Source organism: Trichoderma camerunense (assembly GCF_050948025.1).
Source record: "Trichoderma camerunense strain CBS 138272 chromosome Unknown V8C40scaffold_5, whole genome shotgun sequence".
Taxonomy (NCBI): Eukaryota; Fungi; Ascomycota; class Sordariomycetes; order Hypocreales; family Hypocreaceae; genus Trichoderma; species Trichoderma camerunense.
In genome coordinates, this window is record NW_028145365.1 from 259876 (window position 1) to 286125 (window position 26250).

The following is a 26250-nucleotide window of genomic DNA, read 5'->3' on the forward strand; positions in this document are numbered from 1 at the left end:
AGGCGGACAGGTTTGACGGCTACGGGCTGCGTAGGACAGGCATCGATGGCGATACACAGGAAGCAATCTGGTCCAGCCCAGGTCCGTTGTCTCGTCGTCTCGTCGTGGCCAGAGCAGAGCAGAGGGGAGGCGTCTTTGGCGCAAGCTCTCGCAGCAAATCGCGGACGGCTGGCTGGGGCCGATGCTACACAGAGCAATGCAGTCGTTGCTGCAAGACAAGGGATCGAGGCACCAGCGGGACAGCGAGCGTCCAAGGCGTTTGCGTCTAGCTGTAGCAGAGCTGAGCAGAGCAAAAGAAGGGATCGAGAAGAAGAGCGGCGGAGGAGAGGCGGCGAGATGGAGAGAAGATGCTCCAGTCCAGGATGGCCACGGGGAGGGGATGTGCTGGCCGCCTGTCTGTACTCGTAGAAGCAGGTACCAGGGACTGCCACGCCAAAAGGACCCCCCCAAAAATAATGGAGGACCCCCCATAGAGCAATCCCCAGTGAGGGTTAGAGGATTAGAGGACCCCCCTCCCCCCCATGGTCCCCTAAAACAGGTACGGAACAGGTACATTGTCCAGCAACTGACAGGGTGTTACAAGTTTGCGCCATTGCTTGTTAAGATGGGAAGTACATGTACCTAAAATTAGACGGTGCAGATTCATGACCAAAATGCTCTTTAGCACATGATTAGCGTCAAGCCACGCAAATCAGCATGCGCGTGATGGTGAAGGGAAGTGTGATGAAGATTTGCGATGATGCGTGGTGATTGGCCGGGCAGTGAGATTGATTGTGTTTGCTGCTCGGGATGGAGTTTTGCTGTAGATGCAGTTATTACATGTGCGTGCTTCTATTGACGACGGCAACCACATGCCGATGTTTGGAATGTACAGCTATGGGATTGCCTTGTACCTGCTTGAGCTGAGAACCATTGGTCAAAAAAAGTACAGGTACATAGCCCGATATCCAGCATCTGCATGCGAGTGGTTCCCCCTGTGCCCACCAAAACTCGACCGCCCAACATCCTCAGCCACCTCATAGGCTGGTAGCTGTACTTGGCATCAGCTAAAAAACGTGTTTGGGTCAAGGCAATGCTGGACAGAAGCAATAAGGAGTCCAGTTGGTTGTACTACGGGATATCTCTTGGATGCACTGAAGTCTTCAATTCGCAATCGCTGTGGGATGGAGTTTTTTGCCTATGTTGGTACTGGTACCTGCGCCTGGCAGGAGACGGGGCGCAGCTTGTCCAACTGCAGAGGTCAAGGCAAGGTCAGGGGTTGCTCTTCAGGAACATGAGCATCGCTCCATCAATTGTGTACATGTCCATACCTACTCGTACTCGTGCCTGAACATCCGCAAGGGAGGCGGGTTGCTCCCTATTTTTCCTTCTCCGTCGATTTATTACCTCGCCTCAATCATGTATCGTGGAGGGCCGGGATCCGGCTGAAACATGAAACTTAAACTGTGCAGCTCCATGGGGCAGCACGTTGCAAACAAGGCCATCAATCCATCTCACATGGCCTGAAGGACACGCTTCTGGGCAATTACTAAAGCACTACTCCGTACAGTTAGAGGCAATTCGCCGTTCCACGTACATGGATCTCATGGACCTTCAAGTACGAGTATGCACCAAGACACGGTACTCCTGGACTTCAGATGGACGAGGTACCAACAACGTACACTGACCTAAAATGAAGGGAGCTGTTAGCCTCTGTTAGAGCAATTCAACGCTGCTTGAAGTTGTAGCCGCTTAACCGCCTCCAAACGCTGTTTCGCGGTCGCCAAGCCACTGTTGGCCTTGACTCCATCCTAAACTCCAGCGGGTGTAGCGGCCTGCCTTGGCGCTGTCTGAGGGATCGACCGCCTCGCACGATTTGCTCAGTTGAGTCGATGCCGCTCGAACAATACTGAAACCATTCGGCCTTGGGAGTTTTGCCGATGGATGGATTTGATGTTGTGTCTGGGGTACATGTACATGCGAATACTTGGATGTGCAATCATTCTGCCAAATTGACGTGTTACAGGAAAAATTGTGGCTCTCCTTTCTTCAGCTGAGCCAACCTGCTTGTGCGAGCCTTCATCAAATAATTTGATTGTATCAGTTATAATCTACGTAGCACGTATTCCCACATCTGCAGCGGAACATCTGTCGACAAACGGGTCCAGAGGTAACATGCAGGCTTTTGAAGGATGGTAGCACGAAGACTTTTCCAACAACAGTCGCACACTGCCTAACCAGGACTGACTTGATACATGTACTCGTAGCCTCTTCCTCCTCCAAATCGTCCAGGGGGGGGCTCGAAACTTGCCTCTTTTGTCTCTACACACATGTGTCCAGTCTTTATCTCTACATACCTACTCGTACATACGATCCATACTCCGTGTATGAGACTAACACGACCAGGGGGGATCCCACCGCCAAAACAAGCCGTGGGGATGGGCTCGAATGATTCCACACATCACACGCCTCTTGACTCGGGAGTGATAATTGTGCCATGCGAACCCATTTCATCGTTGCAATCCAGCCCTTGCCCGTTTCATCTCTGCCAGCGACTTTTCTTTCTTGTTCTTTTCCCTTGCCTAATAACTTGTCTTGACAACGCCACATTCCAGCCTTCAAACCAAATAACCACAGATTCCTTAGTCATCATCCCGCGTGTGTTTCACGGCATGACTTTGAACCCCTTCTCTCCACTAGGGCCGTGTTTCACCTTGATTGGGCATTTCCAGCTCCTAGGACGAAACAGGACGGGACGGCTCTTTTTTTGCCTCTTTTCCTAGCAAACGGCCTTTAATAATCCAAGGTGAGGTGATGAGAATTTGGGGCGGGCGTTGGTTGCTTCGCACGAAATGCATTTGACGTCTTCATGGCATTGAAATGAGCACCCGGCTGTTCCGCGTCGAATGACATTCTCATTTAACATTGACAGCACTAGAGTTCTCCTTGATGCACTAAATCCTACCTTTATTCTTCGTACTTCATCTCTACGTGGAGATGGTGGCTTTCCTTCAATTTGCTTGCTTCAAATGTTGTACCAACCAACCAACATAATAGACCGAGTAGATGCACCGAGTAACAGCCTTTTTAGTACATGTAGCTTCAATCCATCCAGCAATCCCCCATTTACTCGTCACACTCGCTTTTACATCCCAAAGACGGCAGTCTTTTCCGCCAGACAAGACGACGAGCCCAACAAGGCGCCTCATGTAAATGGAAAATCCCCATCAATTGGCCGAGCCAGCTTCCCGATCTGTACCTTGTCGCAGCCCACGTCTACCATCACAACCTTGTCCAGTCTTTCTGCTGTAACATTATCAGTCAAATGCCGCCTCAGGCTTCATCGTAGCCTTTTCAAACTTTTCTACACTGCCATTAACGCCCAGCTGAACAAAGCAAAATGCACAAACTCTAGCAGGGGTTCCAAGTATCACAGCCCGCTCATTGTCTCAGCCCACCCAGTTGTAGAAGATACAGACAACGTGAGCCAAAGCCTTCCAGCAGACGTGTGAGACTCACCCATGACATGTACCCGACCCTTGTCGAGCTGTCGATCTGCCGTCAGAGCCCTGCTGTGCTTCTTATGTCGACTGCAAATCCTACCAGGTAGTGGCAGTATGGAGTAGTTTTTGTGATTAATAGGTTGTGCCTCTACTAGGCAGGCAACTGTGTGTCTCGCTCTACCCGGTGTCTCAATTGAATTGATCAATATTGGTGTTTGTTATCCCGTGTTTTCCTCTCATCTCTCTCTTTCCTTGTGTCTCTTCACTTAACCTGATGAGTTTGATCTGCGATTTTCACAATTTGGGTCTTTGTGAATGTAGCATGCAATCCTGTGGCTGCTTTACTCGTTCGACTTGATATCAAAAGTCTTCATTCCTTTGCTCCATTATTACCGTAGGGTGCAATCGCAAAATCTGATATGCCAAAGGTATCGTAACAAAACATGAACAATGCAAAACTCCAACCTGCCGCCTCATTTCTGAGCAACAAGCCTCTTGACCTTTTCCAACAACAATGAACTCTCCCTGCCCAGCTTTTTCTTGCCATCCTTATCCCTCGTCTTGGCCATGGCCTTTTTGAATCTCTCCCTCTCAGCCTGTTTCTGTGCTCGCTCTTCCATTCGTCGCTCATACTCTTTTCTCTTGGCATCGGCTTCTTGACGGCGGTCTGCAGCCTTCTTCAGCTGCTTCTCGTAGTAACCTGGGCGTCGAGTCCTCCGCCTCTGGCCGTCACTAGGGCCAGAAGCCTCAGCTCCAACCTGTGCCATGTCTTCATCCTTGATCATAAGCTGCCTTGTGGGATGCATCTTTTCTCCTTCCTCTTCATTCTCCTCCTGGGCGTCGCCTTGTGCCGAGTTCACTTCATCCTCGCCATCATCCTCATCATCACGGTGACTTGGCCGGGCTTTGGCTTCCTCTGCAGCCTTAATCTTGGCGTATTCCTTCTTGACCTTGGCTCTGTGAATTAAATCACGCTTCTTCTGATCGACTACATACAAGACATTGTGTGAGTTTCATTGTTTGAGCTCATGTTGTGATCTTGTGAAAATGAGATGGAAAATTCTGAAGGGAAAATTTTTGAACGTTACCTTTACGGCGCCATGGCCCGTCTGGCAAATTCTCAGGTCCGACTCTGAAGCCGTGCTTCTTCTTTGGGGCTTCTGACGTAGTGCCTGCGCCTTCTGATGTCCCTTTGGGGGCCATTAGACTCGTCAAGACGAATCAATATCGTCTTTGCCTTGTTTTTTCTTTATGCCCTGTACTGCTTTTGGAGCAAAAGTGAGTATGCCGGTGAGGCGCGAGGTGAGAGCAGGCCGCTAGCCCTTTTGGTGCTGGACAGTGGGGTGAGCGCAAGTGTAGCGCCATAATCGGGGGCCCCTCACAGGTGAGCACTGAAGGACACGCCGGAACAGCGCACCATCTCGCTATTCCAGCGGCACTGCCGGCAGGTGGGGTGCTGAAGCCCGCTGTACATGCGAGTACAGTAGGCGAGTACAAGCTGAGAGCTGCGTGCGCCTCTGCTGGACCAAGTACCTGATCAACAGATGGAAGCGGAGCCAGATGCAAGTCATGCGACGACATTCATGGTGAGACAGAAGGGCGTGTTAACGATCGTCTGTGCATTCATTTTCAAGTATTCGTGATTTCAGCTGGAACAAGACCTGTGATGTAGATACATCCCCACAGCTTATCATCATCGTCATAGAGAGGCATTATAGAGACATAAGGCCGTGCTCAATATCATCCATCTCAAATCCATGAGGTGCCAATGCACCTTATCCTAGGCGCATGCCCTATGGCCTGTAAATGATCCCCAAACTCCACTAACGTGCGCTATCCGGCGTCCCGCTATCGGCATTTCACGGGGCCCTTTGGGCTCCGACGTAATGTTTGCGTGATTCACCGCCCAACGACACCCCGGCAGTATGTAGACTACTTGAGTAAACACAAGAAACTTTGTTCCCTTGTCCATCCAAGCCGAAGCATTTCTACTCGCCCCCAACCGAAAGCAACGCTGCCCTCGTCTACCTGCAGCGACCCTTGCTACAGACGTGCAGCAGCCGAAGCAAGACACCCCCGTAGCTCAGCTTTTCCGCCGGCATCTTCCCTACCTAGCACGAGAACATCAGCGAACGTCCCGCTTGGATGAACAGCCCGGCCAGTAGATCGATTCCGATGGTGACGTTTCCGGCTGCGGCTGCGTCCATCATCCCGGCGGCAGAGATTTTCAATACTCATGCTTTCTTTTTCTCATGATACGGTAATTTCCAGCTGCTTTGGAGCTGCTGCGGAACCACCGCCATAAAATCGGCCGCAAATGCCCATCTTCCAAGACGACATTCATCATGAATCGCCGGCCTCTAGCCCTATCGCTATTGAGCCGGCACCCTCGAGGAGCCGTCGCTTGTCTGAGGAGAGTCTACGAACCGAACTTTGCGAAGGCCCGGTCCCCGATAGCCCTATGCATTCATCGACAACAAAGGGCGACGAGGAGAACAGGATATCAGATAGAGCCGAGCTGATAGAGAGGTTGAAACGGGGAGAGAGCCCAACTTGGGTCCCCAACCGACATGTAAGCCCAAGCATAGCGCATATCTCTAGAGGTCTTTCGTACTTCTTGCTAACCAAATCCTCTCCAGCTTGAGTCGATTCTTCAGCATGAAAACTCCCATAGCTCCCAGGAGCAAGGCAGAACCTCACCCGAGTCGCCTAATCTCCTACCGCCAGCGCCGATTACACCTGACAAAACCAAGCTGCCGGAGCCGGCCGATGCGAGACTACGAGATGGGCTAAGCATCGAACGACCGAGATCAGCCTTTCATAGCGGCGATTTCACGAGCGACGTAACGGCATCTGAGAATGGGCAGCACAACGACCCGGGCAGGCCTGGTGCCCAAGGACGAATGACGTCTGAGCATGCTTGGTTCGCAACCTCACCACCTAGACACTTTACGCCATTTCCCTACGGAGTAAGGGCCCATGGTAGGAGAACACATCCGCTGGATACAGATGTCACCGATGGCTTCAAATCCGATACCTCTCCTCTATCAACATCATTGTCCAGCTTCGCGTATCAACCTCCGACTAGTCCCCTTGCCCAGTCCGAGACGAATGAAGATGTCGACTTCTCTACGCCCCCTGAATTCCCTTCCATGAAATACAAGTCAACGTGGCGACACCAGCTCAACTCAAATCATTCTTCGCCATTTCATCCTCCCTCCTCAAGGTCACGGCCACAGTCACGATTTCCGCCACGACGAGAGGGTGCTCTGCCATATCAAGCCCACCAGCCTCGCCGTTCTTTGACTTCTACCCCTACTTTCCCCCACAGTCACCACCACTTCTCCTCTCCTCAGACGCCAGCCTTGCTGCGCTCTCGACGACAATCTTTTGGCCCAGACACCTCGCCTATCCAGCACGCCTCCATGGTTGGTTCATACGAAGAGAGCATTCTGCGTGGCCGCATGTCAACAACACCATCAAAGCCGTTTGAATTTGTTGCCCAGATTGGCGTAATGGGAAAGGGCAACTGCAAACCCAACCTCAGATGCCCGCGGCATGTAACTCTCCCCTTCCCCGCCGTCTACTATAGCTACGGTGGTGCTCCCCATGGGAGATCGCTCCTTGACGACGGCCCGAGCCCATACGTCGGCCAGATTGACTTGGAGAACGGACTTTCCAACCCCGAAGAGGAGTCAAGGTCGCGAAGAAAGGCACAGAGCCGGTACAGTGACAGAAAGCAGCAGGCCAGCAGCGAAACAGCCGGGTTGAGTGTCCAAGAAACGGAGGCGGATCGAGAACGGCAAAAGGCTGCCAAGTCCAAGCGTCTACCGGCTTCTCCGAGGGCGCCCCCGGGAGGAAGCTATAGAATCCCTGAAACAGGGCAGATTCAAATCGTCATCAAGAACCCAAACAAGACAGCAGTCAAACTCTTTCTAGTGCCATATGACTTGACCGGCATGATGCCGGGAACCAAGACTTTTATCCGCCAGCGCAGTTATTCTGCTGGTCCCATAATTGATAATATACCAAACATGTCCCAGGCGGACGACGACCGCCCCATTCTCCGATATCTCGTTCACTTGCACATTTGCTCGCCCGCCAAGGGGCGCTTTTACCTGTACAAGAGCATTCGCATCGTTTTTGCGAACCGGGTGCCTGACGGCAAGGAAAAGCTGCGTAACGAAACAACGTTGCCCGAACCGCGCTTCTCTCCCTACAAGCCCATCCGTGTGATGAATCCTCCACTTTCGACTTCTAGTGGCGCAGGAGCCATGCTGGCCAGCGAAAAGGCCTTGCGGCGGCGAAGTCTGGGCATATTCATGGGCGGTAACACGTCGACCTTTGATGGTATGGACGGCCTTGCATCTCCTGAGGAAATGCCAAAGACGGCTCCGTCGCCCAGCTCTGGTCGCGGTAGCGTCACTCCCATGGAATTAATCCCACTGCGTCTTCCGCAGCCAAACACTACTGGTAACGAGAGCAATGGTGATTTTGATGAAGCCGTCGTGGAACATGCTTCGCTCAATGGTTCGTCTTCTGTAGCCAACAGCCGCCCGTTCACCAAGGACTCGGGAGGCGTTGACACCTGGGGTCCATCGCAATACGAGAAGCTCAACAGGGGCGATGCCGGCTACGGAGGAAACGCTTTTGGCCGCTCTGCTTCTAGCAGCTCTCCTGGAAATGCTCCCGAGGGACTGCTCTCTCAGCGCCTGCGTGGCCTAGGCGTAAAGCCTCAGCAGACGGACTGAACAATGAGACTTATCCGTCATTCCGCTTCCGTGCAAGATTGAACAGTGTCTTCGCGGTCATTTGCTTCAGGGCATGTACATCATATTGACCTACGTTCTATTTTCTTTCTTTTGATCCTTGTTTGTCATGACATACCACACTTATCCCAGGCGATATTGGACGTTGGAACACTAGAAGACACAGGAGTGAGTCCTGTTCAAAGCTCTTCTCGATTGGGCGGATTATATTTTTCGGCATAGATTACTGCTTATTGTTTCTTTTCCCCTTTGTCGTATGTTCCATGCGATTAGGTGAGTAGTTGTTATTCTGACGCTACGCTCTCCATTCTGTGACTTTTCAAAAGCACGTGTACACTCAGCTACCTTACACTTTACTGTGCGCCTTAACCTACATGTATGAAGACATGTCGTTGGCTTTCCATTAATGCAGAAGATGAAAAGTATTTTTAAGCTTCAGTAGCTAAATATAATAAAAATCAATTCAATTCTTGGACAAAGCTGAAATTGGGTGTGTAAATGATTTGAACGTTCGTTCAATTCACAATACAGACGGCTGCAGCTCTATATTCCAATAAGCGGTCTTGGCGGGATACGCCCCGTTTACTGAATACCAGTCTCATATGAAGTCAACCTCTCTCAAAGCTATAAGACTGAACGTCAAGCTCAAGCCTTTTGATTTAAGGGACAATGCCACGGTGTGGCATACTTCTCAATGTCACAGGCATTATCCGCAATCATGCTGCCGTCAAAGTTCCCCGTATGATACCTGCTATCCGGGGGTTTGCAAGTGCAACAACAAAGAAGCCCAAGCCGAAGCAGCATAACTCTTCCTCCTCCTCTTCCTCTCCACTGGCGTCTTTGACACCGCAGCACTCTGACCTCGAGTCTTTCCTCGAAGACGCGAAACGACGTGGCCTGGACGAGAAATCGCCCTTCTTCACAGGAACGCGATATGAGTACCTCGTTTTGGAGCGTCTAAGGCGATACGGCTTCTCATTGCGCAGAATAGGCGGCGCATCAGACTTTGGAGTCGACCTAGTAGGCGAATGGACGGTACCATCATCAACAGCCCCAGCAATCAAGGTCCTGGTGCAGTGCAAAGGCGGGATCCAGCGGGTAGGCCCGCACATGATCCGCGAGCTGGAGGGATCGTTCGCCGGGGCGCCGGCCGGATGGAGGGGACAAGGCGTGCTGGGGCTGCTTGTGGCGGAAAAGACTGCGACGAAGGGCATGAGAGATGCTCTCGGTAGGGCGGGGATGCCGATGGGTTATTTCTGTTGCGAGGGGAGTGATGGGGTGGTGAGGCAGATGCTTTGGAATCAGAGGGCGGAGGAGGGCGGGTTGGAGGGGGTTGATGTTGCATTGAGGAGGGGAGGGGGGAGGGATGTTGGGGAGGTTGTTCTTGTTAAGAATGGAGAGCCGCTGCCGTTTGTTTGAAAAGGGCTCTCATGATCACTCGCTTGCTGTTGAAGTTGGAGAGCTTCACAGGCAGCATGCCTGTTTGATACACACGTTGAAGCCACTCAGGTCAAGCTACGCTCTCGCTGGCATGTCGAGTCCGCCCCTTTCCTTAGAATAAGGGGAAAGTGAAAACCCCGTAGATTGAAGCAAACCCTCCGCTTGATTATAAGCATCAACATTTACACCGGCATCTCAAGAAACTACTAGGTACCCAACACAAAAAGTTCATCCATAGTACTCCGTACACAGAGAAAAAGATTAATCATCCCACACAGCCGCCTTCGCCTTCTCCGCCGATTCCCGCTGCCTCTCCTCCTCCGCCCTCTCCGCGTCCCGCCTCTTCTTCTCCTGCTCCCTCACCGACCGCTGATACGCCCGCTGCTCCTCCGTCTGCCGCGGCGCCTTGAGCCCCAACCCCGCCGCAATCATGCGCCTCGCCACGGCGTCCGTCTTCTCCGGCCTCTTCGCCGGCGTCCCGGCCCCGCTCCCCGATGCCGACGTCACCATCGGGCTCTGGCTCTGACTCTGGCTTTGACTTTGGCTATGGCTCTGGCTGCCGAGAGACGCCCATTCGTGGGGCGAGTCGTAGCCTAAAGGCGAGGCGGGTGTTGGCGGCGGGACGGCGGGCGTGGCGAGTGACGATGGGGTTGATGTGCCTACTTCAACGTCCGCATCGTCCTTGTCTGTGGACTGGTCGTCTTCTTCATCATCCTCGTCGGATACGTCTTCGTCTTCCCATGAGTCTGCTACGGGCTTCTTGGCCTTTGCGGCCTTGCCTTTGGATGCCGCTTTTGCGGAGTCAATGGCGAGTTTTGAGATTGCGGACTCCATTTCGTCTTTGTCCTTGAGTACTGAGGCCATTATGAATTATGAGATGAGATGCGATGCGATGAGAGTGAGTCTGTTGTATCGGATGCGAGGTTTGCCTTGAATCTCTTATGACGCAAAAAACGTAGCCGGGTGGGCGTATAAGCGCAACTTTGTGGTGTGAGATGTGCCCCGCGCGATCAGATTTGTTTTGCGCTGGAGACCCTCGCTCCAGTTGGATATTCACCAAAATGTCGGATTGAGATAAGAGATAGTTGGAGGGATTGAATAAATCGTATGTATTGTTTTCGTTTCGTTTTTGCTTTGGTAGTTATGGATGAGTTGATTGAATGGTACGACTTTACAATAGAGTTGTGCTAGAGTAGATGTTCCAACCTAAATGCCCACTTGCGGTCACGTGCATCATTTTCTTTTTGCATCAGTCCTCCAATATTTCACTGTGAATGCTATCGCTGTCAATTGTGTACTGCTGCCGTCTTTTCTACTGTTGCTACTCTTTATAAAAGGCAGTATCTCAAATTGTGTACAAAATACATCTCCTGCCGTAAACTTGAGATGCCGGGCAGCCAAGTTCGGACGCTGGGTAGCCATTCTGATTTAATTACCCTGTAATTCGACTTCACCGATAGAAATCCTCTTGATTCTACATAACCTATGTCTAAATTGACGGTTCAAAATGGTCACGGAGTCTTTCTTTATTAACAGTAGCTCAGGATATACTTGGGAAAATACATAGCAAGTAATACTGCCCTCCAAAGTTCAATATCGCCGGCCTTTGACGAAGCTCATAGATATATCCTGCACTCCATACACATCAACAAATATGTATATAGGTATATCATCTATCAGCCTCTAAAAGCTCATCACAATGACCAAAATCAGCTCAAAAGCCTAATCCCATTACCATTTTCACATTTAGAGAAAATAAAACTATTTATTATCTGCATCCACCACCCATACACATCCAACTCCCTCCCTCCAAACATCCATCCCCTATTTTCGACTCCCATCCCATCCTCATAGGCATGTGCCCTCGCCCTCCCTGTTTTTTTCTCCTTCTTTTTCCCAATTTTTATAACAACTGCCAAAAGGGTATTATTTGCTTGTCAGTGACTCATACAGGTTCATGTCCATCTATTTCCCATTTTCAGTAACATCTCATCTCATCTTGAACAAAAACTCCCACATGCCTCATAACATTTCGTAAATTAGAAAAAAAAGAAGGAAAAGAAATACAAGTAAAGGGGAAAAAACACCTCTATATAGCTTTTGTTTTTGTTTTCAACCAGTATTTTTTGTTTTGTTTTAAATAACGTCGCCTTGTCCAGGTATATTCGTCACGTATAACTTGCTCGACATCTTGGGAACAGGCTGCGGCGGCGCTTTATCTCTCTGCCGCTCCCGAGACCTGCTTGTGAGGCGCAAAAAGTTTGGGTTCGGAGCACCCTGTCTGTTGCTCCCCAGCGAGAACGAGGCGTCGTCCATGCTTCCAAGATCGATTCTCTCGTCGTCTGCATCTGAAAAGCCGCCCATGACCAGCTCGTCATCAGATGCAAAATCATGCGGGTAATGAGACGACGGTGCGGAAGGCGATGTAATGGATCGAGCGTGGAGACCCGGGCGAGTTGGGGGCGATAGGACACGGCCAACCGTGAATGCTCCCGGGGTCATCGTATTGGCAGCATGCTCTCGAGAAAAGACCACGGCAGGTCGATCCACAAATCCGTTTTGAAACGAAGTGTTATTAGTGGACGCTTCGTGCAGGATTGGCAATATCTGTTCGTCGTATAGCTCTGTTCCCGTCTCATACGACTCGGGAGTAAATTCGGTGATAGTAAGAGAGGAGCGTCCATCATCATCCGTGTGAGGACTTGCAGGCTCGTCAAAGAAGTCATCAAGGCTATCCAGCTTGGTGACTAGATCGCCTGGATGAACATCCACTCGGGCCTCATCAGACAGCATTGTTTCCGACCGTTCCAAGGAATCAAAGTATCCATAGGGAAAATCTTCCGAATGGAATTCAACTTCCGCCGTGGGGGTGGGTTCGGTTGACGAGCCCTCGGCGCTTTGGCACATGTAAAAGGCGGCGTGGATATTGGCTCTCGTAGCCTCTGTCTTCCGAGCGGGAACAGGAATAGCCCATCCGGACAATTCTGGAATACCAAAGAGACTCTGAGCGCGTTCGTACTCCTTCCGCACAGTTCTGGATGTCAAGCGAGCCATGCTCATTCTCAGATGCTGCTTATCCATGTGGCTTCCAGACATGGTCATGATGTTATCCAACACCTCGAGAGCCCCCATGCAAAACTCGGACTGCAAGAGGCGCAACAACGGGGATATGAGATCAGAGCCGTGGACTGCAATTTCCGGATTGCGCATGTCGATATCTGGAATAACTAGGCAGAGGATACGCATGGTTTGAACCTTGACCCAGGAGAGCGAGTTGGTGAGCAACCCAATCAGGAACGTAATCATCTTAAACTCCATATGCGGCAGATAAAACTCGCGAAGTGCTCCAAAGAGCTGGTTCATGAAATCCTCGGCGATTTGGAAGTGGTCGGAAATCAAGCCGTCCATAATAAGCGCAATGCCTTCGAGACCCTGCCTATCGGATTCGGCGAGGAGTATCCTGGCCGTGTTTGTTGCCTCCGGGCTAAGACCACCGCGTTCTAGTTCGTCAAGAAAGCGTGGAAAGTTGGCCAGCAAAGCAAAGAATAGTCGGTTGTCATCTCCAATGAGGCCATCTCCGGGGAGCATGACGAGCTTATCCATAATGTCGAGCGTTGGTTGCCAGCAGAGCGACGATCTTAGGCCTTTGTGAAGTAAGGGTTGAAGCCCTTCAAATTGGCCTTCCCACCGGCTTGGTTGTCCATCTGCAATCAACTTCCTCACATGGGGGGCTCTGAAGTCGACTTTGCCAATTAGCTCGTCCAACATCTCTACCGCCTCGAGAAATTCACGCTCATTGATAGACTCCAAGCATGCGCATGTAGTCCAGAACAGCTGCGGGAAGGTGATGAGTTTCTCAGAGTCCAATTTGACGATGAGTGTCTTGAGAGTCGTCAGAATCTCCATAGAAAATGCTTGGATTTCAGGGTCCTCGTCCGCAATCGTATTTGAAAGGCGTGCAAGCATATCTCCAAGCATGAACTGATCCAGGGACGTGAGGACGCATCGGAAGATTTGGAATGAGCGACATGCCAAGTGTCTAACCGGGCACGATGTAGCCCATGTCAACGACAACCTGCCCCATTGTTCCTTGATTCCCGGGAACGATACCTCAAAGGTTCTTACGACCTCATTTGTGAGATATTCCATGCTTGGGGGGACTTTGTTCTCATGATCATTGACTTTTCCATTGCTGTCTTCGTAGCTCCACACAACGGAACGGTCATGCCGACGAACCAAGTCTATCAGTTCCTCTATGGATTCTTTGTGATGAGGATCCGTCTGATCATCAATGCGCGACATGACCAGCTCATGAATGAGATGCACCAACATCTCGCGAGCCTGCTCCTGGACCAACGGAGTGTAGTGATCCCAAAGCACAGTAACAACATGCAGTAGAAGCGGGACGCTCTCCTGTGTAAGGTGGACTGGAGACACCATAAGATCCACGAGCAAAATTAGCGAAAGCTGACCGAGAGAAAACCCGGCCTGCTTTGTGCCCACGGGGAGAGCCTCCGCCAAATCTGCACAGTAAGGCAGGCTGCTGGTGTCAGGCGGCGCCTGTGATATCCCAGTCTTTTCGATAGGGACCATGGCTTTGGGGTTGATCTGCATCAGCAGAAACTCGACAACTTTGATGCCAGGCGCGCTGTTGGATGTAGAAAGGAAGACGACAATTTGTTTGGCGTACTCGACAAAGTTTTGTTCGCGCCGCTCCAAGCACAGCTGCATGATGAAATCCAGCACGAGACGCACGTTACCGAGATGCGGTCCAGTAGCAAGCGCTTGCCATAGGGCTTGAACTTCATTGTGTAACGCGCCCCCTGACTTGATTGTGATTTCCAACAAATTTGCCAAAAGCACGTAGGATTGCGCTGTAGGGCCACCATTCGGATCCAGCGTCAGTTCAATGGCCTGGATCCAGGGTAAAACAACCGCAACGACATTTCGCTGCGCTGCCGGCTGAAGGTCCTTAAAGTACAAGGTAAACTCGGAGATGACATGAAAGGCGAGTTCCGTATACTGGTTAGCGAGTCGCTTTGAGATCTCAAACTGGGCCAGCTTGTACACGGCTTGAGTTTTATCTGAGATGCTAATGTCAAAGTCTTGGATCTTGGAGTTTCTTTGCTGGCGAGTCTCCAATATCCTCAGCACAGTTGAAGACTTGGACCTAATTTCGCTTTGATCATTTCCCAGCATAAACAGGCACAGCGCAAGAAGCTTCCAGAAGGGGCAAGGGTAATCGCCATGCTCTTGTAGCACTTCGACAGTGACTATGAAGTAACTCTCAAGAACCTTGGGAACGTCAGCTAGGTAACAACGCGCGATGCAATGCTCCAGCAGATACGGATACTCTTTGTTGTGAACCACGAGATTCTTCAGAGCTCTCCTGCCGATGACGTTCATCTTGTCGCTGCCCGAATTAAAAATGGCCTCAATCCAGGCAAGCATTCGGCGAATATCAAACTGCAGCGTAGCACCGCTCTCAGTCGTCAAGGTAATAGGCCCGCCACACAATGCAGACATGGCACTCAGGGCTGCAGTCCTCAGGTTGCGTTTCTCGATTTCCATGGCCGCAGTGGCTGTACCCCGTTCGCCCAAGGATTGCTGATCCATCAGGCTCTGCCGCATATTGTCTTCTCTAGCCCGGATCTCATTCTGGTTGGGAGAGAATCCACACCAGTCTTCCATGAGAGAAAATGCCGATTTACGAGATTCAAACGTCATCCAGCGAGTTGGGTCGCTCGTCCGGTTGATTCCTTCAAACAGCGACTCCATGAGTCCACAATAGTATCTTCTCAATTTTTGGAAATCCCAATCCATCTGCACCTCTCCGTCCATCAAGAATAATTTGAGGTCCTTGGCATACGCGGTCAAGGTGTTGAGGAAGAATTCAGACTGATAAACAATTGGATCCTTGAGGAAGTGCGAAGTCAGTTTGAAAACGTGTGTGATTTCTGTTCTCAGAAGATCCATTTTGCGGTTTCTGCGAGGGCTACTGTTTGTGCGTTGGTGGATTCTCGCACGAGCGTCGTCGTTGCAGCGAGATACCTGGCCTTGGAGTTCCTCTAGCAAGGTCTGATATATGTGGATATTGCTCGATCCCATGGCAACGACAACGGCATCCCGTACGGATACTGATGTGGCAGACAAGAGCGGGATCAAGTATTTGAAAAGAGTCCTTGCCGTCACGTTTTTATCAGCCCCAGAGGGCTTGGAGGACTTTCGCGTGTGCTGAATGGCATCTTTGGGAATGCTCTGCGGCACGCTCCCTGGATCTGCTAGAGTGGTACATGCAAAGATGAGATACAACTTCCACTGCTCCACTATCGATTCCGGCTGAGTAGTGGGCGACCTGGGTACGGGACGGTTATTGTGAACGCCCTCGCCGGTGTGGTATGGGCCTCGTGTAGGTTCAGACAGATAGACAATGGGTTTGTACATTTGAAGTACGCGGTTGCAGATGAGATCTCGACAGATTGTGACCGCTAATGGGCATTTCTCAAAGGCAATCCGCATCAAGTTGGGGAATATCTTGAACCACAGTGTCGTATCGTAGGTCACCTCACTAGTACAGAGCTCAACGAGGGCGCCTTTGCCATTGCCATTCTGCAAGCCTCGCTGAAGCCTGCTACGCTCAGCAACGGATAGGTGTTCGTCGTCAAAATTCATCACTTGAGACGAGTCATTCTCAAGAACATTGATCAACCTCAACGAGTCCTTTTCTTCCGATGTGTCTTTCCCAAGAGCCTTGTCAAACTCGGTAATGAGACGGAGGACTGTAATGGAAAAGTATCGAACGCGACGTGACTGGGAACAAAGGAAGAATAATCCATGCGCCTCAGCCTGGTCAACTTCGGCCCAAATGCCAGAGAATTCTAGAGCCCGGTCACCGGGCCCGTTGGCCTCGGACTCGCCCACTGCAGCAGCGTCTCTGGCCTTCTGCCTAATCTCTTCTATCCATATTTTCAAAAGTTCAACATAGAGCCGTAGCGTATTCTCGATATGATTAGCCCCAAGCATTCCTCCGTCAGACATGGTCGAGTATCGGTCATCAAAATTAAAGATGAAGCGGGCGAACCCCATGGTGACTTGCTGCGCGCGGGACTGGCGAGCTATTGCCTTGAGGGAGTTGGCAGAAGATTCCGCAATGTTGTATTGGACGTGAGCAGTGCCTGTGCATAAAAGATTGATGAGGGAATTGAAGGGTATGTCAACAGAGAGGCAGCGGGGGAGTGCTTGAACGGCAACATGCAGCAGCTCGTAAAATGCCTGCTTTTGGTCTGCCGCAGTTTGATGCTCATCCCTCCGAGAAAAGGTAAAGGATTCTGTGATTGGCGTCTTGGGTCCAGGACTGCCAAACTTTTCGTCCAGCGCGGCCTGGCCACCAAACGTGTTATCGCACACAATGGTAATCTTTCCAAGAATTTCGCAAAACTTGTTGTAGTACTCTCGGACGCCATCCGTCAGTACGTGCGTGAGGACGGGACGCGAAACGTGGCTTTCTCGTATTGTCGAAGAACTCGCTACAGAGATAGAAGCGCTGCGAGGCGGTGCCAACATGGGTGATGCTGGGAACCTTTCTGCGATTGTTGGCGTCCCCGAGTCGTACAACTGGGGAAAAAGTGGCCTGCCTTGCTCCCCCTTTTCCAAATCTGACATGATGCACAAGAAAGCTCTGATGCCAACTACAATTCTATCCGGGTCCAGCTGCTCAACTCTCAGCTCTTTATTGGCAATGAAAAGCTCGGCATTAATGAGAGGAAATATTATGGTGCGGAAGCAGAACTCGGGGTATTTGAATCCAATGATGCGAATTATCTGAATCAGGGGCTCCGTGATGGTGGCATCAGATGCAACGACGCCGCGCTTGGAGGGTGGAAGCACCAGCTTGATCACATCATCCAGCTTCCGTGCCACACTTTGAAAGGTATCGTTGGTACGATAGAGGTAAGTCCATACCAAGCGGGAGATGACTTGTAGGCACAGCGGCTTCATCAGTCGGTCCTTAATCTTCGTCTGCAGAGGTAGGACCAGCTGTAGCCACTGGGCTCCAAAGTTATCTGGCGAAGAAACACAAAGCATCGTGGCTGTGAGCGGGAACGCGACGGCCCAATGTCGCGGTTTGGTGAACATTTGTGCCAGCCGTGGTCCAATAGCTGCCACGACCTCCATCCATTTTGGATGCATCAGGTGGCTGTTACTCGCCTTGGAAGCAATCCCGAGGAGCAACAAGTCGATAATCTGGCAGAAGGCTGTTTTCACCCTTTGGCCATGAGATCTATTGAAAAGGCGGCCCAGAGAGACGAGGAAGTCGCACGATTGTTCCCAGGCATCTTCAGGTGAGATTTTGATGCGAAGGTGTTTCATACCCCCAAGAACAAGATCCATCTTTCCGTCATTGGCATCCACACGACTGGACAAGGAGGTGGGACTTTTGGCCACACGCTCACTCAGGGAATTGTCGAGATCTTCGATAAACCTCCTAGTAACGCCGGCAAAGTTTATGTCGCTCATATGGCCAAGAAGAAGCGCAAAGAGATTCCAATTGGCCATCTTCAAGGGCGAGGCCAGCAGCTGTTCACTATCGGCAATCTTGAGCTGGCCAAAGATGATGCTCTCGAGCTTGTCTTCTACTTCTGGGGTAATGGCTGCCAGGCTGCTCTGGCATATGACCTCGAGCAAGACGCGGCAGAGGATATAAATGGAAACAGTTGAACGGCGCTCTTGCTGGGCTACAAATTCTTGCTTTGAAGCTAGCATACTGCCTCCGGAGAGGCCACTGTCGGATCCATTAGAGATGACCGGTCCAATTGGGACAGGTTCGGTGTTTCTGCGCAGCAGAGGTGACAGGGGCTGACCCTGAGCCCCTCGCAATTGTTGCAGCTGCGTCCTCGCCTCGTTGGCAGCATCGCTTTTACTCTTCCTCCAGAGCATCATCGAGTCTATCAGGTTTTTGGGCTTGGGGCTCGCGATATGGCCAAGGGCAACAATGAGTTGGTCAAAGGCCGGGTCCACGCCAGGGCCGCATATTTTGTCAATCTGAGGCTCGGGGTCAAACGGAGTGGTTATACATTCGTTCAGCTTCTCTTCTGCTTGAGCAATAAACTGTTCCAGGTGCATTAGCACATCATATCATATTGTCATGCCTGGCTCGGCTCATCTTACAGATGTAAACAGCACATGCAGCGCATATTCGCCCACGGTCTTCTGCTCGTCTCGATGGTGGCGGGACGAACGTGACGGATGGTCACGCCTCGACTTGCTATGCATTCTCTCTGCTCTTCGCGAAGGAGCCGTCCCCGGAGGGGTAACAGCGTTGCCCGAAGGCGATCGCTTCATCGGATAGGTTCCATCGCTGGAATTTGCCTGCTGCCCAGTCGGTGTAGCAACAGGCCTGGGGGGCGCAGCATCTCCTTCTAAACGTGCTAGGGCCGTCTGTAAATCTACTCGGTCAAGGCCCAAGCCAGCAGCCGCAATCATCTGGGGACTAAGCGGGTTGGACGAAGAGCTCGCGCCGCTGCCATTTCTCGAGTGCTGGATGCCGTGAACGATGGACGTCTGACGATGATGGCCATACGTGGTCTTCGCCGAGCTAAGAGGCGGATCAACGACGGTGGACCGCGGAGGAGGCCCGAGAGTTCTCGGCGATGTCAACGGCAAAGGTAGAGGAGTCGTCTTTTCGGCCGGGTCTGGAGGATGGCGCAAGGCCGAGTCCAAGACCGGAGGGGGAGGGCGATATGTCTGATCCCAGTCGGATTCCTCATCGAGCCTCGCCGCAGGCCTCGGGAACTTGGCGGACTCGTGAGCATTGTCCGGCGCCGATTGCGATGGCACTGGGCGCGTTCATCTGTCAGCAGCTAGACTTGACAAAAACGAGGCTTTTGGTGCGCCCGTCATGACACACAGACGCAAGACAAGCAACGCCATTTGATATTGTATCGATCAATCAATCAATCAACCAAACCGGAGATTGCTAATCAGGGTCAGAGGCAGAGGCAGAAATCTCGCTCTACTTACCCATCTCGAATCGGACCGCAGCCCAATCCCATCATCTGCCTACGGTAGCATGCGCTGTTCCAACGATGACGCCAAACAGCAAGTCTTGGAGCTATCAGCCAGTACGATGACACGGCTGCAGCCGGGAAGCACAGAGCAGGGAAACACAGCAGGATAGTCAATTTAGCCTGGCTCCCCGTTAACGCTGTCCGAGCGAGACTAATTCCTTATAGGGCCCGGCTTGGGCTCTTTGCTTCTTTTTTTCCCCAGCCGCCTGGGCTTAGAAGGTGTCTTGCGAGAGCTGCAAGGGCATTTGGCTGGTCCTATCAGCGGCGGCCATGATAAAGGGAGGGGCAGCCGGCGGGCAGACGATTGGCCGCGGATTAAGGGTCCTCCGGGATGCGAAGCTAGGTCGAAATCTGAATAGTATTGTCTATCTCCTTGAGTTGTCTTTTCTTTTTTCTTTCTAATTCTCCCTTGCCTTTGCCTCTGAGCCTTTTCTTTTTTTTTTGTGGGGAGAACTTGAACCGGTGTCAATTAGATCATGTAAGGGAGATTTTGAAAATGCGGAGAGCTCCAGGGTAGCGCCTTGGCTGATGTCTGTCTGGGACGCCACGGCCACGCGGAAGAAAGCATCGCCCAATTTTATATATGCATGTGATCTCTCCTTGGTGGTTGGTAAGAGGAAAAGGAAAAAGAAACGAAAAATTACGGAGGGAGAGAGAGTCCCCGCATCTGCCGTCCGAAAGCCGCAGGGTCAACTCAACTCGAAGCACAGTTGCCGCGGATTTCTAGCTCGATGCCGAATTGATAGACATTGACGACACTGCACCAAATGCGGTATGTTAGCCCTCCCAAATAGCGTCGGTGGCGCGTGCTCTCCAGCAAATGGACCAAAGCGCCGGCACTTGGATTTCCTGGGGAATCGGAATCGGCAAGGAAACTGAGGCGGGGAGTATTAGATCTCCTTACTTACCCGTGATATTCCTTTCCCCAGCATTTTGATCTATTGCGCGCCTATGCTCGGCATATTTGGATGTTCTTTCATCACTCATAAATTCGGAAGAGGTTCCGACGGATAGCAGCTCGCAAGCCTCGCTTCCGCGGACATCCCGAATACGCGACGACCGAGACCGATGCCCACGGGAGAAGACGGGCAGGGCCAAAGGTGCTCGTTTCCGGATCAAAGCCTGTTAACTGCGAATCTGCGATTGGAAGATTACCGCAGTGTGTCATTGCAGATGCAGTCCGGAGGGCTCCGCGGTTGTATGAACACTTGTCCTGATATTAATTGTGTACGCGAGGAGGTGAGCATGGGGGCCAGGGCCAAGCATATTGCAGCTGGAAGACGAAAAGAATCTCGGTAGTGTGGTGATCAGTTATCTGCAACCAAGTCTAGTCATGGCTGACTACTCATGCACGAGAGCATAAAGTGTAACCCTTCTTGCCATCCACATCCATTGCCGCATGGCTGATGATAGTGTTGTATCGTTCCCATCAACTTCCATCACCACAGCCCTCCTTTTTCCGGCCGTGTCTCTTCTTTCTTTTTATACCCTAGGATGCAGATGCCCATCAAGGTATAATAGAGTTGCAGCAGCCTTGTCAATGTAGTATTTAGAAAGAAAACTCATCGTACATATGTATGTATTATGTGTTGCTCGTACGAGTAGAGTAGCTCGTACGAGCTGATGCGCATTATCTTAGGTACCCGCATGGTACTTGGTTGTCCCCCAGAACCACAGGCCCTGGCCCCGTACCTTGGCGGTGCCACCATTTGATCCGACGCCGCGCCGACGCCTCGGACTCCATACCCCGTACTCGGGTTTCGCACGTCGCTCGTCCTTGACACGATGGAATCAGTGGTCTCAGGTCATTTGCCCCGCTAGGAGCATGCCGGGTACGAAAATAAGATGCGACCAGTGCAAGAGTGTCCTGGCTGTTGGGAAAATGTCTCATGGGCTTAGTAGTTTTAGTCGATCAAAGCAAGCTTGAGCGAGATCGGGTTATTGGGGTTTCTTCTTTTGGTCTCTTTAAGAGTTGGCGGTTGTTAGAACCTAGGACTAATAGCAAATAGCCTCAACTGGTTGCCGAGTTTTCTCTACGCAGTAGAGCTGGTTATCATCGATGTTGTATACGTGCAATGCTATAGTCTACACTGTTGGTTGTTGCATCTCTTCTAAGTTGTTCAACGTCATATGTATTACCTTGTTGCAAGTTGTGCTGCTCACCGATACTAATCTACAACGTGGCCTCTTATCACCAACTTGGACAGTGAGTCTCTGATAGGTAGGATACAATCTCGATGGGATTGGCACAGGTGACCCTGCTAGACTAGTAAGCGGACGCAACGCAATGCATGGAACTAGACAGCCTTGCACTCGGAATGGTATCACTCTCTCGCACCGTCAACATTGAATTTGCACGCGGGCTGCACCACTACTCCGTAGTCCGTCGCCGGGGGGCGGAGCCGGCAACTGGGGCGGAATTCCTCCATCAGATTTACACGTACACGGAAAGTACATGTAAGCTGAGGTTGTTGAGCAATGCCTGGCCATACTAGGTAATCCCGAACTCGAATCATGTGAAAAAGAGGCTGTTCCCCCCTCCAAGTTCAGCCAAACTTGACCAAACTTTCTTCTTTTCTTTTTTTAATTTTGCTTCCTTCTCAATCTCTCCTTTCCCGTCTTCTTGCCCAGGGGCTGAGAACGACATCGGGCTGACTTTTGCCCGCAAACAAAGTAGGGCGATACCAAGCACACGTTAGCATAAGCCGTGGCTTCTCACCCGCCAGGCTCCGTTATCTGGCTGGATTGGTTTGATTCTTTTTTTTTCTATTCCGCGCCACGGCCCACCCTCTCGCTCGTCCGACCCTCCCCCGTCCAATTATTCCGGACTAGGCCGCGCAAAACCGCCAGACAGATCCAGCCTTAAATCGACAAAAGCCAACACCTTTTTGTTGCTGCAAGGGGGACCGACTTGCGCGACACTCTCGAGCACCTGGTTTCTTTGCTTGCGTTGTTTCGCTTTGCTGATTCGCGGGAATCGCTTGACTTGACCGAGAGAAGAGCAGAGGCAGAGCATCGCCTGTTGCTGCTGCAACCCCGCCACCATGGCGGAACTGGACACGTTGGACATCCTGGTCCTGGGTGTCATCCTGCTGGGAACATTTGCCTACCTGACAAAGGGAACGCTCTGGGCCAAGCAGAAGGATCCCTATGCCAACGCCGCCTACCTCAACGGCAATGCCGCCAGGGCGGGCAAGACTCGCAACTTTGTTGAGAAGATGGAGGAGTCTGGCAAAAACTGCATCATCTTCTATGGCTCGCAGACCGGTACCGCTGAGGACTACGCCTCTCGTCTTGCCAAGGAGGGCAAGAGTCGCTTTGGCCTCGAGACAATGGTCGCTGACTTAGAAGAGTACGACTTTGACGCTATGGATACGCTGCCCTCGGACAAGATTGCCTTCTTCGTCATGGCCACCTACGGCGAGGGCGAGCCCACTGATAACGCTGTCGAGTTCTACGAGTTCATCAACGGAGACGACGTCGCCTTCTCTCAGGGCGGCGAGGACGCTCCTCTTGACAACTTCCACTACGTCGCTTTCGGTCTCGGTAACAACACCTACGAACACTACAACTCTATGGTGAGGGATGTCGACAGGCTCCTGACCAAGTATGGCGCTCACCGCATTGGCAACGCCGGCGAGGGTGACGATGGCGCTGGAACCATGGAAGAAGACTTTTTGGCTTGGAAGGAACCCATGTGGGCCGCTTTGGCTGCTCACATGGGCCTGGAAGAGCGCGAGGCCGTCTACGAACCCGTCTTTGGTATTACTGTCCGTGAAGGCCTGACTCCTCAGTCCCCCGAAGTCTACCTCGGCGAGCCCAATAAGATGCACCTTGAAGGCGCCCAAAAGGGTCCCTTCAACGCTCACAACCCGTACATTGCCCCCATTGCCGAATCCTACGAACTCTTCAAGGTCAAGGACAGGAACTGCATTCACCTCGAGATTGACATCAGCGGCTCCACCCTCTCGTACACTACTGGTGACCACATTGCCATCTGGCCTACCAACGCTGGTGACGAGGTTGACCGATTCCTGCGCATCACTGGACTTACCGACAAGCGTGAGCAAGTCATCTCCGTCAAGGCTCTCGAGCCCACTGCCAAGGTTCCCTTCCCGACTCCTACCACTTACGATGCCATCGTTCGCTACCACTTGGAAATTGGTGCTCCCGTCTCCCGTCAATTCGTCTCCACTCTGGCTGCTTTTGCTCCCAACGAGGAGATCAAGACTGAGATGACCAAGCTGGGAAGCGACAAGGACTACTTCCATGAGAAGACTGGCTCTCAGCTCTTGAACATTGCTCGCTTATTGGAACACGTCGGCAACGGAGAGACTTGGGACAAGATCCCCTTCTCTGCTTTCATCGAAGGCTTGACCAAGCTGCAGCCCCGCTACTACTCTATCTCGTCCTCTTCCCACGTTCAGCCCAAGAAGATTTCTGTCACCGCCGTCGTCGAGTCGTCCATGGTTGTCGGCCGACAGGATCCGTTCCGTGGTGTCGCCACCAACTACCTGCTGGCCTTGAAGCAGAAGCAGAATGGAGATCCCGAGCCTTCGCCTTTCGGTTTGACCTACGAGCTCCACGGCCCCCGTAACAAGTACGATGGTATTCACGTCCCGGTTCACGTCCGCCACTCCAACTTCAAGCTGCCGTCCGACCCTGCCAAGCCTATTATCATGATTGGCCCTGGAACTGGTGTTGCTCCTTTCCGAGGTTTTATCCAGGAGCGAGCTCAGCAGGCACGCGAAGGTATCAATGTTGGTCGCACCATTCTGTTTTTCGGCTGCCGTAAGAGCACTGAGGATTTCATGTATGAATCTGAATTCGAGGTACGTTTCTCCCCCTTCTTTCCATATTTGATTATCACCGACTCATCACTTTTGCCATGTGTAGGAATACAAGAAAGCCCTTGGCGACAAGTTCGAATTGGTCACTGCCTTCTCCCGAGAGTCTTCCAAAAAGGTTTACGTTCAGCACAGACTCAAGGAGCGATCCGCCGAGATCAGCGACCTGCTTTCTCAAAAGGCCTTCTTCTACGTCTGCGGTGACGCTGCCAACATGGCCCGTGAAGTCAACACTGTTCTAGCTCAAATCATTGCTGAGGGCCGTGGCGTCTCAGAGTCCAAGGCAGAGGAGATTGTCAAGAACATGAGAGCAGCAAACCAGTACCAGGTATGTCTCATCCCCCAAGCCCAACCAAGGAACAAACGTCCACTAATACATTTTTACAGGAGGATGTCTGGTCATAAAAAAATGCATCTAGCACAAAATGATTTACTTTTTTTTCTCGAGGACAATTGTACGGGGGCCAAAACCCCCTATCACTCGAAAAAAAATCAATTTTGCATAAATACTTTGTCGGGAAGGGGGGGCCGGAGTCATTTCGACTGCGAAGCACATCGCCGGCGTTTGTTTATGAAGCCATGCACAACATCTGACATTTGCTCTTACTTAGACGGATCCGTTAAATACCTGGGCTATCGGATCTAGAGGTTATATCAGGGAAGGCCGGGCCCATTTTCTGCACGGGAGGTTGTTTTATTTCACAGACCTTGGTAATTATTCGTTGTTGTGCGGGAAGGGTTGGCCGGCCGGTAAATAGAGATGGATGGCTTGGATATGTATGGTTTTGGTGGAAAAAACATGTGCAGGCTGGGAAGATACTGAGAATATCACTACACATTTTTGACATAATTGTTCTTTATGCCAAGTGCATCGCCGTTGATAGTATGTATTAAATTTACCAAATCTACTAAATACTCATATCGTACGAAACGTTACTTGGGATAATAATTGTCTTGAATACCTAGGGTCCATGTCTCAGCCCGGCCCATTATCGCACTTAGTCAGCCGCTCTCAACCCAGATACTCAGACAGATAATGACAGGTCATGATTCTGGTCTTAAAAGGCACACCCCCAGGAGTCTTGATCGTAGTATGTTTGTGGCGCTCGTGACCCTTGATAGTGAAATTAATTTTGGTATCAGGAAAGAAAAAAGCAATTATGAAGCTACGGCGGTTGGTGCTTTATGGAGCAAAGGCATCTTGGATTGGCTGTTAGTTGGCCAGGGAGACAAGCGGAATTGCACCATCCTCCTTGCTTTCTTGCCAATCGCCCCAGAGGGGAAACAATATCCATCTCTGGTGGAAAATATTGATAGTTTGAACGCCGTGCATAAGAGATCGTCTCTTATGCGGGGATGGTAGGAAGACGGCTCTCTTTAGTTGCCTGGGAGATGATCTACCGAGATCCGATCCATATAGTCGATATCCGCTCTTCATCGTGCGAGAGATAATCATGAGTAAATGGCTCTACTTAAACCAAAAAAAAAGCGTAGCATAATTCGTACACTTGTGGGGGGCAATAGCCAAAGAGTCTTGGACAAAGCACCATAAAAAGCAACATCCCGTAGTCTCGGTCCAAGCACAGGATCGGCTGCCAGACAAACAACATGTCTTAGTAAAATGGACCTCAGGAGCCATCCGAAT

General features: G+C 51.3%; 6 protein-coding genes across 6 annotated transcripts; 2 read left to right on the top strand and 4 right to left on the bottom strand.

Moving 5' to 3' along the window:
- Positions 1-3651: 3651 nt before the first annotated feature.
- Positions 3652-4767, bottom strand: V8C40DRAFT_238394 (uncharacterized protein). The gene is made up of 2 exons (XM_083214436.1): positions 4571-4767; positions 3652-4470 (listed from the first exon to the last, which is right to left on the bottom strand). Exons 1-2 carry the CDS (start codon positions 4683-4685, stop codon positions 3956-3958), a joined length of 630 nt encoding a protein of 209 aa, XP_083075336.1. The 5' UTR covers positions 4686-4767; the 3' UTR covers positions 3652-3955.
- Positions 4768-5392: 625 nt separating this feature from the next.
- V8C40DRAFT_168836 (uncharacterized protein) lies at positions 5393-8734 on the top strand. The gene is made up of 2 exons (XM_083211581.1): positions 5393-6054; positions 6122-8734. Exons 1-2 carry the CDS (start codon positions 5800-5802, stop codon positions 8231-8233), a joined length of 2367 nt encoding a protein of 788 aa, XP_083075337.1. The 5' UTR covers positions 5393-5799; the 3' UTR covers positions 8234-8734.
- A 59-nt stretch (positions 8735-8793) lies between these two features.
- V8C40DRAFT_238396 (uncharacterized protein) lies at positions 8794-9562 on the bottom strand. The gene has a single exon (XM_083214437.1). It carries the CDS (start codon positions 9463-9465, stop codon positions 8968-8970), a length of 498 nt encoding a protein of 165 aa, XP_083075338.1. The 5' UTR covers positions 9466-9562; the 3' UTR covers positions 8794-8967.
- Positions 9563-9882: 320 nt separating this feature from the next.
- Positions 9883-10858, bottom strand: V8C40DRAFT_168839 (uncharacterized protein). Its single transcript, XM_083211582.1, has one exon. It carries the CDS (start codon positions 10553-10555, stop codon positions 9953-9955), a length of 603 nt encoding a protein of 200 aa, XP_083075339.1. The 5' UTR covers positions 10556-10858; the 3' UTR covers positions 9883-9952.
- Positions 10859-11480: 622 nt separating this feature from the next.
- Positions 11481-20146, bottom strand: V8C40DRAFT_168852 (cell morphogenesis N-terminal-domain-containing protein). The gene is made up of 3 exons (XM_083211583.1): positions 19712-20146; positions 18860-19527; positions 11481-18799 (listed from the first exon to the last, which is right to left on the bottom strand). The coding sequence occupies exons 1-3, from the start codon at positions 19713-19715 to the stop codon at positions 11828-11830; spliced, it is 7644 nt and encodes a 2547-aa protein (XP_083075340.1). The 5' UTR covers positions 19716-20146; the 3' UTR covers positions 11481-11827.
- A 2484-nt stretch (positions 20147-22630) lies between these two features.
- On the top strand, positions 22631-25118 carry V8C40DRAFT_168873 (NADPH--hemoprotein reductase). Its single transcript, XM_083211584.1, has 3 exons — positions 22631-24590; positions 24655-24933; positions 24993-25118. The coding sequence occupies exons 1-3, from the start codon at positions 22803-22805 to the stop codon at positions 25008-25010; spliced, it is 2085 nt and encodes a 694-aa protein (XP_083075341.1). The 5' UTR covers positions 22631-22802; the 3' UTR covers positions 25011-25118.
- The last annotated feature ends 1132 nt before the right edge of the window (positions 25119-26250 follow it).